Source organism: Ambystoma mexicanum, chromosome 10 (genome assembly GCF_040938575.1).
Source record: "Ambystoma mexicanum isolate Mex_15411 chromosome 10, UKY_AmexF1_1, whole genome shotgun sequence".
In the NCBI taxonomy this organism is placed as follows: Eukaryota; Metazoa; Chordata; class Amphibia; order Caudata; family Ambystomatidae; genus Ambystoma; species Ambystoma mexicanum.
Window position 1 is genome coordinate 1,236,271,196 of NC_090932.1, and position 15,064 is coordinate 1,236,286,259.

The 15,064-nt window shown below is 43.5% G+C and overlaps 1 protein-coding gene across 2 annotated transcripts in view; it reads right to left on the reverse strand.

The window, feature by feature from the left end:
- Positions 1–474: 474 nt before the first annotated feature.
- The window catches only part of FBXW8 (F-box and WD repeat domain containing 8), a 1,779,087-nt gene continuing 1,764,497 nt past the window's right edge, over positions 475–15,064 (reverse strand). For both annotated transcript variants that reach the window (XM_069619213.1, XM_069619212.1), the window contains one exon: positions 475–12,944. In XM_069619213.1, coding sequence (XP_069475314.1) covers positions 12,800–12,944 — 145 coding nt within the window. In that variant the 3' untranslated portion in view covers positions 475–12,799. The remainder of the gene's footprint in view (positions 12,945–15,064) is intronic.

Below are 15,064 nucleotides of genomic sequence, written 5' to 3' on the forward strand. Positions count from 1 at the left end.
GTGTTAAAGAGAATAACTGATACCCACTTATTTACATTTGTTGTGAAAGCTAAATCATCTTTGGTCACAGCTACAGAGAGAAGGAGCCCTTTTCCCAGCCTGGTTCAGAATATATTTGCTTCTTCTAGATCGCGGCAGGAGGATACTATTCTCATCCGGAGTGGCAGGGAATACCTGTTGATATCGGGTACTGTCCCTGTAAAACAGTTGTAAAACAAAGTGCAACATTGTGGAGAAGGAGGGATGGGGTGGAAGTCACAAGGTGCTCCAATGTCTGGGAGCGGCGAGGTGGGTTTCAACAAAAAGCAAAAAAGAAATTGCGGAAGGTGGCCAAGATGATGGATATTGTATTGTGGCCACCTTCCACAATTTTCTTTTTTGCCTATTGTTGAAACCCCCAGACATTGGAGCACATGGCATTTCTACTGAGATTGAAAATGTCCATGGCAAGTACTGCAAGTCCCTCTACCTGGGTAGTTACACATGTTTTTTAATGGAATGTATCACCAAAATGACAACAACAGAATGGACCAGTCGCAGTGAGGTAATAATGCCATTGCTATGATAAAATACATTTTCTTCCAGACAATGTGCTTTATTTTGCACACATTCATAAAGGCAGAGACATCATATTATAAATACACAGTTGACCATTGTTAAATTAACATTTTCACATGATAGGCTCCTGGCAGACAGATCTTTGTGCTTTTCAATTTAAAATATTGCCAATCAAAGTAAACATGGTGTCTGTATATATATATATATATATATATATGTATATATATATATATATATATATATATATATAGCCTAATTGATGCATGTGGCACCGCTGATTGTTTCACAATATTGTCAAAATAAACACTGGATCAAAATAGTTTAAAATACTGCGTTAAAAAGCAATGGACAATTTCCACGTTTTTCTAAAAAGAATACAATATAAAAAATCCCTGAATATCGGAGGTGGATTCTTCAAAATGTAAAACCTCCTATTTACAATGTCAGCTAAGGTTGTAAGGGTGGATGACTTTTAAAGTAGTGCCATAGAAGTACAAATTCCTTCCCTTCAGTGGTGTTCTTTCCAATGGATACAATCCTCCTTCCACAGATTTCCCCCATCTTTGTAATTGGCTCTAAGCAGTGCCATGATTCAGAAAATCTAAAATAGCCACCACAGGGTAGGCTGGAGGCTCCAGCCAGCTTCATCACAGCGCTATGGGCACTGAAAGGAATGTAGCAGATATATATAAACACTTGTGTACAGGCGCGTTATGAATGACAGGACATATCATATCATGTGTACACCTATGATGAATTCCAACCGATCTGCAAACCACCACAGGCACCAAAAGGAAGGGCAGAACTGCCATAATAAGAACACGATCTCAGATAACGAGTAAGGTGGGAGAATGATGAGGAACCTGTTGTAGGAAGATCATATCCATCCAAAAGAACATTAGCAAAAGGTAAATTATCTGTTCTTGTAGTCTTCATATTCCTTCCACAGATTTCTCATCTTCTGAAAGATGCCAAAAGCTAAGATATATATATCAGTTGCGCTGTAACTACACAGTACCATAAATAGGTTGGTGGACAGCAGATTACGAGTTATTGACATCGCAAATGAGAAACAGCTCCAAGACTGCTTAAACAAAAGAGTCATCTTCCCTTGAAAAATAGTACAAAACACAATATTTGTCCAAATGTAAGTGACACAAAGAAGAGGGCTGACAGGCGTCCAGCAAGTGGAAGTAACCACTTGGTACCTAGTACAATGGTACAAAGTGCTCTTATCCCCTCATAGACATGCCTATGTGTCCATTCAAATCAAGTCAGAGAAACATGGAAATAGTTTGCTTGGTAATGGCCTTGTCCTTTGCTAGGGACAGCAAAATCAATAGTTTGTAGCGCTAAGCCAAGATACCTAATATACAAGTTCCTTCTTGGGTTCAAGGTGATGGTGCCTAGATTTCATCATGAAGGGATGTGAATGAGGAAAACACTGCAACGGGAATCGTCTGCGACAGGTGAAATTTAAAACCAACCTTTGGAAGAAAGGAAGGTTTCACCGCCAAGGTCACTATATCTTTGGAAGAAACATTAAATGAGGATCCATATCAAGTGCCTTTAACTTGCTCAAATGAAGAGTAGAAGTGATAACAGTCAGGAAGATGGCCTGAGAAGTATCACAAGATATTAATACTTAGGCTCAAAGGGAGCCACCAACAGAAATGTTAAGGCCAATTGCAAGTCCAAAGATAGAGACATTTAAGGCTTTGCAGGAAAGTATGGTAACAAACCATTAAAGTACTGTATAACAGAAGAAATAAAAAAATACAGACATGGCAGCAACGTAATCCAACTGTGCCAACATGAATAGTGCTACTGGCCAATAAAACCAAAAACTCCACAACAGCACCTATGGGACAACACCTAGCTGACACCCAATCCAGTGCATCAAATGGAAAACATCTTTCATCACTAGGTTTGAATCAACTTAAAGGCCTATGAGTGGGCATAACTTCAAGAACCTCTTCTGAAAGAACCCAATTGTGGTACCTCAACCTTTCAATGGCTATACAAGAAGGTTCATACTGTTCAGATGAGTAATATGGAAGCCTTCACACAAAGCAACAGTTTTTATGAACTGGGAAAAGGTATTATGACAGTCACATGTGTCGATTTCCTCCCAGTTCGTCCCCCGAACATAGTGTGGGCAAATATATATAAATCCTTGTGGGGAAGTAAAAAAGGAAACAGAAGCCGGAGGACAATTGTCAGAGTTGTCCTGTGGGATTGAGGTGTGGCAGCATTTCCCTATATGGGCTGAGATCTCCACCAGTAAAGCATGGTTACGGCAGTTGAGTTGGGAGATCTTCAAGAGCACAGTTCTCCGACTAGCTTACTCAGACAGGCAAAGTTCCCTGCCGGACCTCTAAATCGAAGAACCAGAAGAGTGTCAGGGCATCAAAGAACCCTAAACAGTCTTCCAGTTAGGAGAGGAAGGGTGGACCACAAGAAAGGCAATGACACAAAAGACCAGAAAAGAAACTTCAATACGGTGAACCAATATAACGTTGTAGGTTAGCAGATTTTAGGGGGACCCTGAAGATTAAAATGAGATGAGTGGGTGTGAAATTGAAATGAAATGGGAAAGAAGGTGGAATAGTGAGATAGTCAAGAATGTGGCGGAGAGGACAACAGGGGTCTAGAGGAAGAAGTAAGGAGGACGAGAGGAGTAGGAGAGGAGGAACACTGGAACAAACAAAGGAGTGGCGAAGAAAGAAAGAATTACTGGCAGAAACTTTGGATCACAGAGACAAAGGGAACCAGGCAGTGACAGAAAGGGGATAATTAAATAGTGCCCTACAATACAAGAGGTGGAATCGGGAAAGAGGAAGCAAGGAAACAATGGGCGGTGGGGAGAGTAGAGATGAGGAAGGAAAGTACAGCAAAGAAGGGACAAAGAGAAGTGGGACAAAGGGTGAGACAGAGGAGGCCAGCAAAGAAATGCAAAGGATTGAGAGGAGAAAGGAAGGTGCTGCACAGAAACCACCGGGAAGTAGATGGAAGGGGGAAAAAAGAGAATGCAAGCTGGAGCAGGCATAGGTAAGCAGAGAGAAAGGAGGCGGTTGCATGGACACATAGAAAATTCGGTATCACTACATATTATCCCCACCAAAAATATCGCTGTATATATGGTCGTCTCGATTGGCCATAGGCGATATTTTTGGGTGGGATAAGTTTTGGGGTTTTTAGGAGCAGGGGTTGCGGTGGTGTCCCCCGCTCCTTTAAAAATAATGCAGGGGCTGAGGGGGTGTCCCCCGCAGGTTCCATGCCTTAATATCGCTGCAAAAATCTGGCGATATTTTTGTATGGTGATATTTTTGCAGGGATATTAACACATGGAACCGAAAATTCTGAGACTGTGAATAGGGGGTGATAATAGCCTAATGGGGAAATTAGAAGTGAGTAAAGAGGCGCAAGAAGAACATTGCTTGGTCGACAATGCAGTCCAAAAGAGAGGAGGAACCAGAGAAGGGCAGGTGGAAGAAAGGACAAGGGGAGTGAAAAAGTAGATTCAGAGACAGTATGCCATGACTACAGAGGGAAAAAGAGCAGGGGAGGATGGGATGAAGAAAGTGAATAGGAGGAAATAAGAGACCAGAGGAGAGGAGGACTTAGGAGTAAGGAGCAACGAGGGAGAATAGAAAAGTGAAAGGGAAGGTTTGGAGAGGGATTCAGATGTAAGATGAAAGTGAACCAAAGAACAGCCCCCTTGAGAAATGGTAAGGGGCAAAACAATAAAGAAAGAATAGCCCTTTTGCGAAGGTAAGAGCAGTAGGAACAGGTGACAGAGGGAAAGAAACCCAGCAGATCCTGCGGGATGAGTTGAAAAAAAAGCTGCAGCAGGCAGTTAATATGAGAAAAGAGACTGACACCTGTGAAAGACAGTAAAAGAGAAAACAGGAGCCCTGATCGAACAGATAGCAGAGAGAGGGGAGACAGAAAAAGTTTAAGCTATGGCTGCGGAAAATGTGGCACAAGAGAAGACTGTACCTCAGAAAGAGCGCTATAACCAAGACAGAAGAGAATTCAGGAAGAGTGGCTTAAGAATCCCCCCAAGAAGGTACCAGTCAGGGGGCAAAGCATGGATACTAAACTAGAGGGAAGACAAAATCCTGATAAAGATTGTTTTTTTTATAGGGGGTGCATTAATAATCCTGAGAAACTGACAACCTTCCTGCCAAGACAAATAAACTATTGTGTACAAGAACACCTGCTATGATTAATTTGTAATGCTTTGTTATAGTACCCTGTCAAAACCAATTTATTTTAATTTTATTTGTCAAGCATCGGGGGGGCCCCAATAGGAGTACAACCACATAACAATCACAAATATTCCTATATGCAAATATTAGGAAATCAGAGTACATTACATGTCATGGAGTCATAACATAAAAGACCCAGAATCACATAAAGAGGTGTGATTTCAAGCTATGTTTAAAGTCCCCATGGGATTCTATGCTTCTTGAGTCCGGGGGCAAAGCATTCCATGCCCTGGGTGCTGCGGCAAAGAAAGCACCCCTCCTTATTATAGTTAGCTTTGTCCTAGGAACAATGAGCAGATTGGTGGCATTGGATCTTAATGACCTTTGTATGGGTTTATTAATCAAGCTTTCCAACAGATACTCCGGGTGGTTGCCTTTTGTGAGTAATCGTGAGCAGACAGAGTGAATCTGGCTTCCACAGGGTTCCAGTGGAACATTCTCCTGGCTTGGGGGATGTGCTCTCACCTTGCGAGCCCTTCTACCACTCTTATCATGCTGTTCTAGATTACCAGAAGTTTAGACAAGTCGCTCTTGTAAATGCCCACCAGGAGGCTGCTATAGTAATCAATTTCTGAACAGATAATAGCTCTAGCCACAGTGATACAGTTTATCTTGGGCAAACATGGTCAAATCTGTGTCAGTAGTTTAATATGGTAAGTTGACATGGAGACCTGTTGACTAGGGAACACATGCTCATGGTTTGATCCAGGTGGACCTCTAGTGTCTTAACATTAGATTGTGCCAGGATCTTAGAGCCTGTGATTATGAAGTGCTGATACTCAGGACTCAGGTTGCATAGCCTGGCCCTGGTACCAGCAATCATGAGCTCAGTCTTATCGTCATTAAGAGTGAGTCCTTTCTTCACCATCCACACCTCGATCAGTAGGTAAACCCCAGTAATGCTCTGCAAGTCCTCTTGATAAACTCTGGAAAAGGGAATTACGCACTGTGTATCATCTGCATAATTTGTGAACATGATTCCCTTGTCCTCCGACAGATGACATAGTAGTAGAGTAAAGATGTTAAAGAGAGATGGATAAATACAGGCTCCTTATGGAACCCGGTACAGAACCTTAACTGGGGCTGCAGTACCACAGCAGTCTCTTGCTGACGGGTTTTACAAGCAAGATTGAACCCAGGCCGCCAATGAGTTGGAATAGGCGGCCACTTTCTGCAGTCTCTCCGTCAGCAGGGCATGGTCCACCAGGTCGAACGCTGCAGACAGATCTAATAGCATAAGTGATACCAACAGATCCCCGTCAAAAGATTGTAGGATGTTCGACTTCAAATCCAACAGGGCTGTCTCGTTCCCATGGACTAGCCTGAAGACGACTGCCACTTGTTCAAAACGTTATTACTCTCCAGGTGATCCAAGACTAGCAAGTATGCACCCTGTCAAGTATTTCTTACAAGAATGGTGTATTTGTGATTAGCAGGAAGTAGCGGATCAAGACTTGTTTTTTAAGTAGTGGTGTGATCCATGCATTCTTAATACATTCTGGCAAAACACACTCCTTAAATGACAGATTAAGACATTTTGTTATGGTGGTTATCAAAGACGGAAAGCAGGACATTAATCTCCACTGCAGCTAGCAATATAGTAATGATGTCCACCATCTCCCCTTCCGTTACTGAGCGGAAGCGAAACTCCATCTGTCCCGACTCCCCAGGAGTGTCTACGTTTTTGACTGGAGCTGACTCCATCCCATCGCCTGTGGTAAACAGGCTACTCTTGCTCTTGATGCCAACTTCCATTATCCATTATCAGGAACCTCTGGTGTAATCGACACCCATTAAGGGAAGAATAACTGGATGTTCCCCCACAGCTGTTTGCTGACCAAAAGCTGCTTAGTAAAAAGGCCTTTAGGGCAGAGTGTCCCGAATTCAAGAATGTTTCTGCTGAGCAGTTACCAGAAAAGAACTCTGCCCATACTAGTATAACATTGATGTTGTGGCAATTGCTGCTTCTGAGCACACTACTGGAAGTATGCACCTTAAAAGGTTAACATTCTCTAGGTATGGACCTTTGAGGTCTTGGGAGTGAAAAGACATACAGACTTGATAGTAGCCCTGGATGGTCTTAATTGTTGTAGAAATCATATGCTTTCAATTAAAATAAATGAAATCCATTAAAAGGCAGGTGTACATCTGAAAAAAGCCTTCTGATGTCCACATAGTCAACAGTGCCCAAGCCAGACTGGGATTCGTTGGACCCCCCTGCCCCCAAAAGAGGTGTTTGATATTCCTTCCATTTCATAGCCCAAGGTAGTCTACAGCTCTGTGAATTACGCAATTGATGGAGGCAGCCACTTACCAAGGGAGACAACCAAGGGCAGGCAAGTCTCGCTCAGGGCATTTGTCCAACCCATTTGTCCTTTCTGCAGAAAAATAGCAAGTACTGAATGCCTGAGAATTTCCTGTTATGCAGGAGAGGACTTTCTTTGACATCTACTCCAAGGACTGGGATTGGTTTACCCTCACAAAGCTTTGTCAGAGAGTTGAATGATGCCACCACTTCAAAACCGGTTTTGAGTGATGCCATAAAAAGATTTTTCAGTACTGGAGTGGGATTTAGTTTCTTTTTCTTGTCCTTCACAATGATCTACTCCACCTCTACAGGACCAGGTTCCAGTGCAGTGTCATTGTGAGGCCAATCTGTGTTATTGCATGTGCAGAGCAAGGGCAATGTCGTCTACCCTCATCTTTATAGTACTCAGGACAAATGTTTGCAACATGTTCCAGGATGGCATTGCATTGACTGATCGAGCATGATATACATGCACCTATGTCATGAGCACAAATGTGGATCAAAAACAGACTTTTGCCGCCATAACAAACATAGGCCTCGATTTCCCGCGCTCCTGCAGCAAGCAGGCTATTGCACGCCGAATCTCCGTCGCTCCCCGCCACTGATCCGCACAACCATGTCCCCTCTGTCTGTGCTCAGAAAGCTCCTGTGCAATACGCTGTCTTCAAAATCACTGCAAAGCCCACAGCGACACTGCTGGTCGCCAAAACCGCTACTAACTTTAGGAAGCATCAACAGGTACGGGCAACAACCAAAAGGTCACCTGGCTCACAAACCCAATCAGGCATTTTATATGCACTACCGCCACCCCCCATGAGACCTTTTACCATGAGTGCTGATGACTCTATGCCTTTTGTGACTATGGACCTTGCTGCCATGATGCCCACTTCCCCAATGCCTAATATAATTAATTCTTATGATGCCCCTCATGCAATTAACAACACTGGTTACCTTGGTTTACTGCCCACTGCACCATTGATTACTGTGAGTGATGACACTGTTGCCACCCTTACAACTGCTCATGCTGATTATGATGTCATATTGCCCTCAAAGCCATTGTCTACTGTGAATGATGACACTGCTGCCACCCTTACAACTGCTCATGCTGATTATGTTATGTTGCCCTCGAAGCCATTGTCTACTGTGAATGATGACACTGCTGCCACCCTTACAACTGCTCATGATGGTTATGATCCTATGTTGCCCACTGCCCTAAAGTCTACTATATCGAATGAACATGTTGTCACTATGCCCTCCAACCCTCCAGCAATGGATGCCCTGCCTGTTGATAGTAGCACAACACCCCTGATTAAATGTGCACTGGTAAACGCCCAAACTATCCCTGCCCACACTCTTGATGTGCACGATTTGATCACTAGTGACCATCTGGACATCCTCTTTCTTTGTAAGACATGGCTACAAGACTCCTCTGGCCTGGCCATCTCCCTTGCCATTCCTAGTGGGTACACAATCTTTAGGCAAGATCGAGTTGGCCAAAGGGGTGGAGGTGTTGGCACTATTGCCAGAGATACACTCAACATCAGGAAAATTCAAGGTGACCTAGGCCATAACTCTGACTATATCCTCATCAAATTTCAGGCATCGCCCACTTCCACCATTGCCTTCCATCTTGTCTATCGTCCTCCAGGCCCTTCCACTGACTTCCAAGATGCATGGTATCAGACAACCTCACAAAAACCTCAAAAGTTGTGTTACTGGGTGACCTCAATCTTGGTCTGAATGACAAAGATAATGCACACGCATCTGCTCTACAAAAATCTCTGACCACACTAGGATTTACTCAAGCCATTAATAAGCCTACCCACGAGAAAGGACGCACCTTGGACTGGGTAGCTTGTCACAATTGCCCCATTCTCATCCAGGACATATCCGCTATCCCTTGGTCTGACCACTTCTGCATCAAACTAGACATCACCACCACCACTGGCCCCACTAAAACTAACGTCACGCTGCCAGCTGCTCTCTCTAGAAGCTCACAGAAGCTCACCAAAGAGAATCTTCTCCCACACCTCCTAGGGCCTGCCCTCCAGCCACCATTCCTGAATGACCCTACCCTCCTGGGTAACTCCTTTAATCAAGTCATCACTCTTGCAGTTCACACCATAGCTCCTCTTACCCTTAAAAAGGCTAAGAAAACAAAGCATTTCAATGCATGGTTCACTCAGGAACTAATGCTCATGCGCTCTAATAAAAGGGCCTCTCTCGCCACTTGGAAGAAAAACCCTACTGAAAAAAATAAAGCAGCATTCAAGGCCATCACTAGAGACTATAAAGTTGCCATCACACAGGCCAAAGCTGCATCCTTCAATACCAGGATCAACAATGCTCAATCTGGGACAAAGCAAATCTTTGCTATCATCAGGGAATTAGAGACTCCCACAACCCCTCCATCAACCCTCCTAAAGGAAAGGTCATGGTGCAACACTATCCAAACTGCCATGCTAGACCATTTTCACACCCTGCACTCCAAAATTCTAGATCACCAAAAAGCCATATCCGCTCTTCTAGACACTTGTCCTACTCCACCCCGCACAGCATCTGCCTGTAAGGATATACCAATATTCAAATTCTCAGACATGAGCGAATCGTAAGTCATTGCCCTCATGAGCGCCATCAAACCCTCCAACTGCAAAGGGGATGCCTGCCCAGCACATATCATTAAGGATTGTGCTCCTGTCCTCGCCCCGTTTATCACAGCATTCATTAACTCATCCTTCCGCTCTGCCCAGGTCCCGACGTCACTGAAGGAGGCCTGGGTCCGTCCACTTCTTAAAAAAAAAAAAAAAAAAAAACATCCCTTGACCCACTGGTCCCGGGGAACTACAGCCCTATCACCACTGTCCCCTTCCTGCTAAAGATTCTGGACAAAGCAGCCTATCTGCAAGTTCAGAAATTCTTGGAAGACAACCAACTCCTGGGACTGCGCCAGTCTGGCTTCCGGCCACGGCATGGCACTGAGTCGGCATTGCTTGATCTTAAAAACCAAATCGGTGACCTGAGGGACATAGGTAAGCCGGCTATCCTCCTTCTTCTGGACCTCCCAGCTGCTTTTGATCTGGTTGATCATAAAACACTATGCCATCACCTGTCATCCACGGCCAACTTCTCCCCAAAGGCCTGCCAATGGATATCATCTTTCCTCAAAGAAAGAGTGATGAACGCGTTCTCGGATTCCTCTAGTGCTAACCCCAGTCCAATCAAATGTGGTGTCCCACAAGGTTCCTTCATAGCCCCTACTCTCTACAACCTCTTCACCAGGCCCCTATTCCAAATCCTCCAATTATGCAGATGACACCCAGGTGCTCATACCTCTGACGGGTGACTATCCTTCTGACATGAACACCCTCAATCTCATCTACTCCACAATTACATCCTGCATGGCTGAAAACTGGCTGTCTCAGCAGTGAAAAAACAGAACTCTTGCTAATTGGATCCACAGCTACGCTGGGCAAATTGAACAAGCAGTACTGCTCATTCACAATATACAACATACCAATCACTGTGTCTCAAGTAATCAAGACACTGGGCGTATATCTTGAACCTAGCCTGACCATGGAGAGGCAGATTAATGCCATCGCGTCCTCAGCAGGTTATCATTCTAAACTAATCAATGCAGTTAGACCATTCTTATCACAAGAGAACTGCCTCACTATTGCAAGGGCCATCATTGGATTTTGGCTTGACTATTGCAATGCCCTTTTTGTTGGAACGTCCCAAAAGAAGCAGGCTAAACTCCAACTAGCTCAAAATAATGCTCTAAGGGCCGCAACTGGTATTTCATGTAGGGATCGCATTTCTGGTGTCAGAAGGCAGATGCACTGGTTACCTGTCAAAGAAAGGATTGTTTTTAAAACACTGGCTCTCACACATAAATGTCTTCATGGGTTAGCCCCCCCCCTACCTAGCTCAAAGGATCATCAAACAAACATCCTCTAGACCGGCCAGGACTGCATATGCCAATCGCATCATTGTCCCTCCTACACGGAGAGTGCGAGCCGGTGGCTCCAGCTTCCCAACCATGGCAGCAACAAATTGGAACACCCTCCCAGCCCAAATTAGATTGTTTGAATCTTATGCAGCCTTCTGTAAGGCATTAAAAACTAGCCTTTTTGTACGACGGTCTCCCCTTCCAACCTGCTTTGTTGCTTTGTGCCCTCTGTTGTTCTCAGACTATGAACTGTACCGTGAAATGCAACCTATGTTGGGTCTATGGATTCTCTGTAACTAAGCAATTGTATCATAATGAGGCCGCTCACCTGTAATCCCGAAGCAAGCCTACTTTCATCTTCTTACAGCGCCTCGTTGCCCATGGGTTGTAGGGCGCAATACAAATCCAAAATAAATAAATAGCGGCCAACAGTGCCTTATTCATTCTCACAGGTTGCACCACTGAAATGATCGTATCCCCTCTTACATTTAAACTAACTAATTATGCAGAAACTGCAGTGCTGGGTACATGGATAGAATGTTTTATGAGAAATTAACAGAGTCTGTGAACATGGACACACAGGGCAAGATCCATGCTTCCATGCTATACATACAATGCATATAAAATGCAATTACATCATTTTGGATGGGTGTTTGTAGTTAATTGCTGCCGGAATGTTGGGATCTGTGGTAACATAAAAAATACAACAAAATTGGTTTAAAAAAATTGAAAAGTTCCATCCAGTGCCAGTGTAACTCATGGCGTGATAGAGCCAAGCTGAAGCCACTCCGGCGGCCCCTGGATTTCCGGATCCATTCAGGTCCTAGAGTTATTTTAAAAGATGAGGAAAGTGGGAGCTGGGATACAGACATCCATTAGACTGTAATAATACCACAGGCTACATACACACATTTGGAAGTGTCAATATTGGATATGCCCTGAAAACGAGGAATTGCAGTTTTTCTGACAAATAGTGCGAAACTGCGAAGAAAGGTGCTATTTTTGCTTCTGGAAACCTTCCTTCTTTAAAGACCATCCTGAAAGGAAAGTGACTCTTATAAAATATTAATAGGTCACCCATCAAACAGGGAAGCCAAACATTTCCCTTTTATATGATCTCGAGTATACCAGCGGAATCCAAACACTTCTGTCTTACGTTTCCAGGCTGAAAGGTTGTGTGGTGAGCTCTGGACTCGTGATTGCATTCCAATGCATGTTCATTCTCTCTGTGCATTCAGCTTCTAGTGGTTCAAGCACCTCCGGTTCTCATACAGTTTTCTTCACTATCATCACCGAAATCCAAGCGATTTCCACACACAGGAGTTACAAATAATGCTTGCAAATAAACCAATACATGTTCTTGCATTCACAGAATATGCCAAACAACAATGTAAAATAAAGGTAAAAAATATAGAGGTATGATTTAAGCCATCTGAAGAATGTTCAGGAAGTAATTGCTCTCCATCAGAGGGGGATTTCAGGGTCCAGAGCTCCATCACATTTTCATACACTCAGACGGTTCAAATATCACCAAAAGTCACTGCAAACATTCTCCAATGTTGGTCTTGTTACTTGAAGCAGAGAAGTTGTACCCCTTCCAAGCAACATCTGCTCTCACCAGATACAAACTGCAACGGCTTTTTTTGAGAGAATATCTGCTCATGGACCGTGCAAAGCGTTGACCCAAAGAAAAACATGGCTGCTTTCATCCTAAACATTGTCATACGGCACTGCCAAGCCAATGTTATAGTTGTACCCAATCGCTTCATCATAAGAGGAACGGCAGATGGGAAGGATGCTTTCTCGTGCAAGGTGATCCACAGAAAAATGGTACGAGTAGATGATTCCTCGATGCCTGTGTGGAACACAAGGAAAGGAAGATGATCAATTACATTATTTAGAGTGACAATAACTAGTACAATTCTTCTGGTGAGGAGTTCTCCCATCAAAACATGCTTCACTTCAGTGGAATAAACCTAAACGGTTTAAAGTAATGTGTAAGCACATGCCCTTCCCAACGAAAGCACACATGTCATTCTGCAGTCTACTGTCACACCTCAGTTTCAGGATGTTCTGCCTCTTTAAAGGGTAAGACATCACAAGTCAATATCCCAGGGTGGTGACTGCCGATGGGGCGGATTCAAGCATGGTGCAATACCTTTGTAGATCTATCTTTAATCTATAGTGGTCTGTTATATTATCATAAGAAGAGCCCACAAATGTGATTAAAATGACAAGCCGCACCCACCACAACAGGAAAGGGGATAGTGCAAGCAAATTCACTAGTCCAAGATATTCTAAAACATTGCCTTGCTGAACTGGGCTACAGCACGATAATTAGCGTCGAGACAATACATACAGAAATAGCATGACAGTAAAAGCAGGTCACAGCTCTGCACATCCCAAAAAGGAAAAACGTTACGCACTGTAACTCGTGTACTTTTAGTCTGTGTTTTTTAGAGGGATTATTAGGTGAATGTTTTCACTGTGGTTCTCAAAACCCCAGCATGTCATTGTCAAAATAAGGGAGATGTTTTGAAATCTAATGGACAGTGATTGTTGATTATGCAATTTGGGTAAAAATAACTATGATGCCCATTTGAAGCCCTCTGAGAATTCCACCAGGCAAGCTAATCTTACATTTGACATTTAGTGATACTGGATGGGGTGGATGCGAGAAGAGTGGGAAGAACATGGATGTCATTTAGGGGTCGCCAGGGGTTGCAACTGCGACCCGGGGTGTCTCCCTTGCTACCCCTGTGGTCTCTCTTGCTACCCCTAAAAAAAGTACATTCTTTTTGTTACTTTGAGGCTCATGGGCGGTGGCCAGCAGAATGTGGCTCTTTCTTTCTGGAGTGGCTGGTTTTATGATGGCTATAGCTGGTAAAATAGCTCAGCAGTTTCAGCACTGGCTGCTGAAATGTGTGTGTGATCTGTAGGTTGCAGGTTCAACTCCCAGCAAGGCCAACTCAGCCTTTCATCCTGCTGAGGTTGATAAATGAGTACCAACAAAGGCTGACATTGTATGTATATTTGTTCTATATGAAGCATTTAAGCAAAGTGCTATATAATAACACATCATTTTCGTTTGGCCTTGGACGTCTGCTTGCATTCACAGTGATTTGGTAATATGGGCCTATACACACTGATATTAACGATACATATGGTGATCCAATCTTCTATGAAATGTATATCACTTTACAGTGATATAGTAGCCATATGTTTCATAGTGTACTCAGAAACGATGCTATGTGATGCCACTTCCTGTTTTGTCGTGGGGTGAAAGGTTGGGTTCCATCACTTCCCGAAATGTCATTTCGGGGTGGGGTCAAATGACCACTTCCTGTGATGTCACTAGAGTTCAAGGGTCATGTGATGTCACTTCCACTACCCCAGGCTTTTTGGTGAAATGACATCCCTGAGGAAGAACCTACGTGTGAGTTTCTAGCTTACATTCTAAGCTATTAAAGGGCTACAGCAACATGTTTGGTATCGACCACTGAAGCGGGAGTCCAAATGTAGATATTACTTTTGAGACTAACACAAAACAATACATGCTACAAACCTACAGCCTTTATTAGTGATAAAGGTTACAGCTCTATTTTAGACCACTACAGAAAGAACCGGAAATCAAACCATCAAAAGTCTTACGAAATATAACTCAAGAAGTTTCTTTCCACTGATATTTCATGAAACCATAGGCAACACACCTGAATTAGGATCTTTGCCTTCAAATGCTTATCTGTGCCATTCCTGAGAACAAAACAAATCAGTGTAGCAGTGCTCGCTCATTTTTGGCCAGGATATCATCTTGATGTAAGTGAATAGAGTTACAAAAACGGTTCTAATTATTACGGCACAACAATGCCTCTTTTTCTAGTATCATACCTCACTAGACGTGACAGAGCAAATATCTGTGTGATGGTGCTCCTCCGGACACTGTGACCAAGGACAAATCGGAAATGGCAGACCATG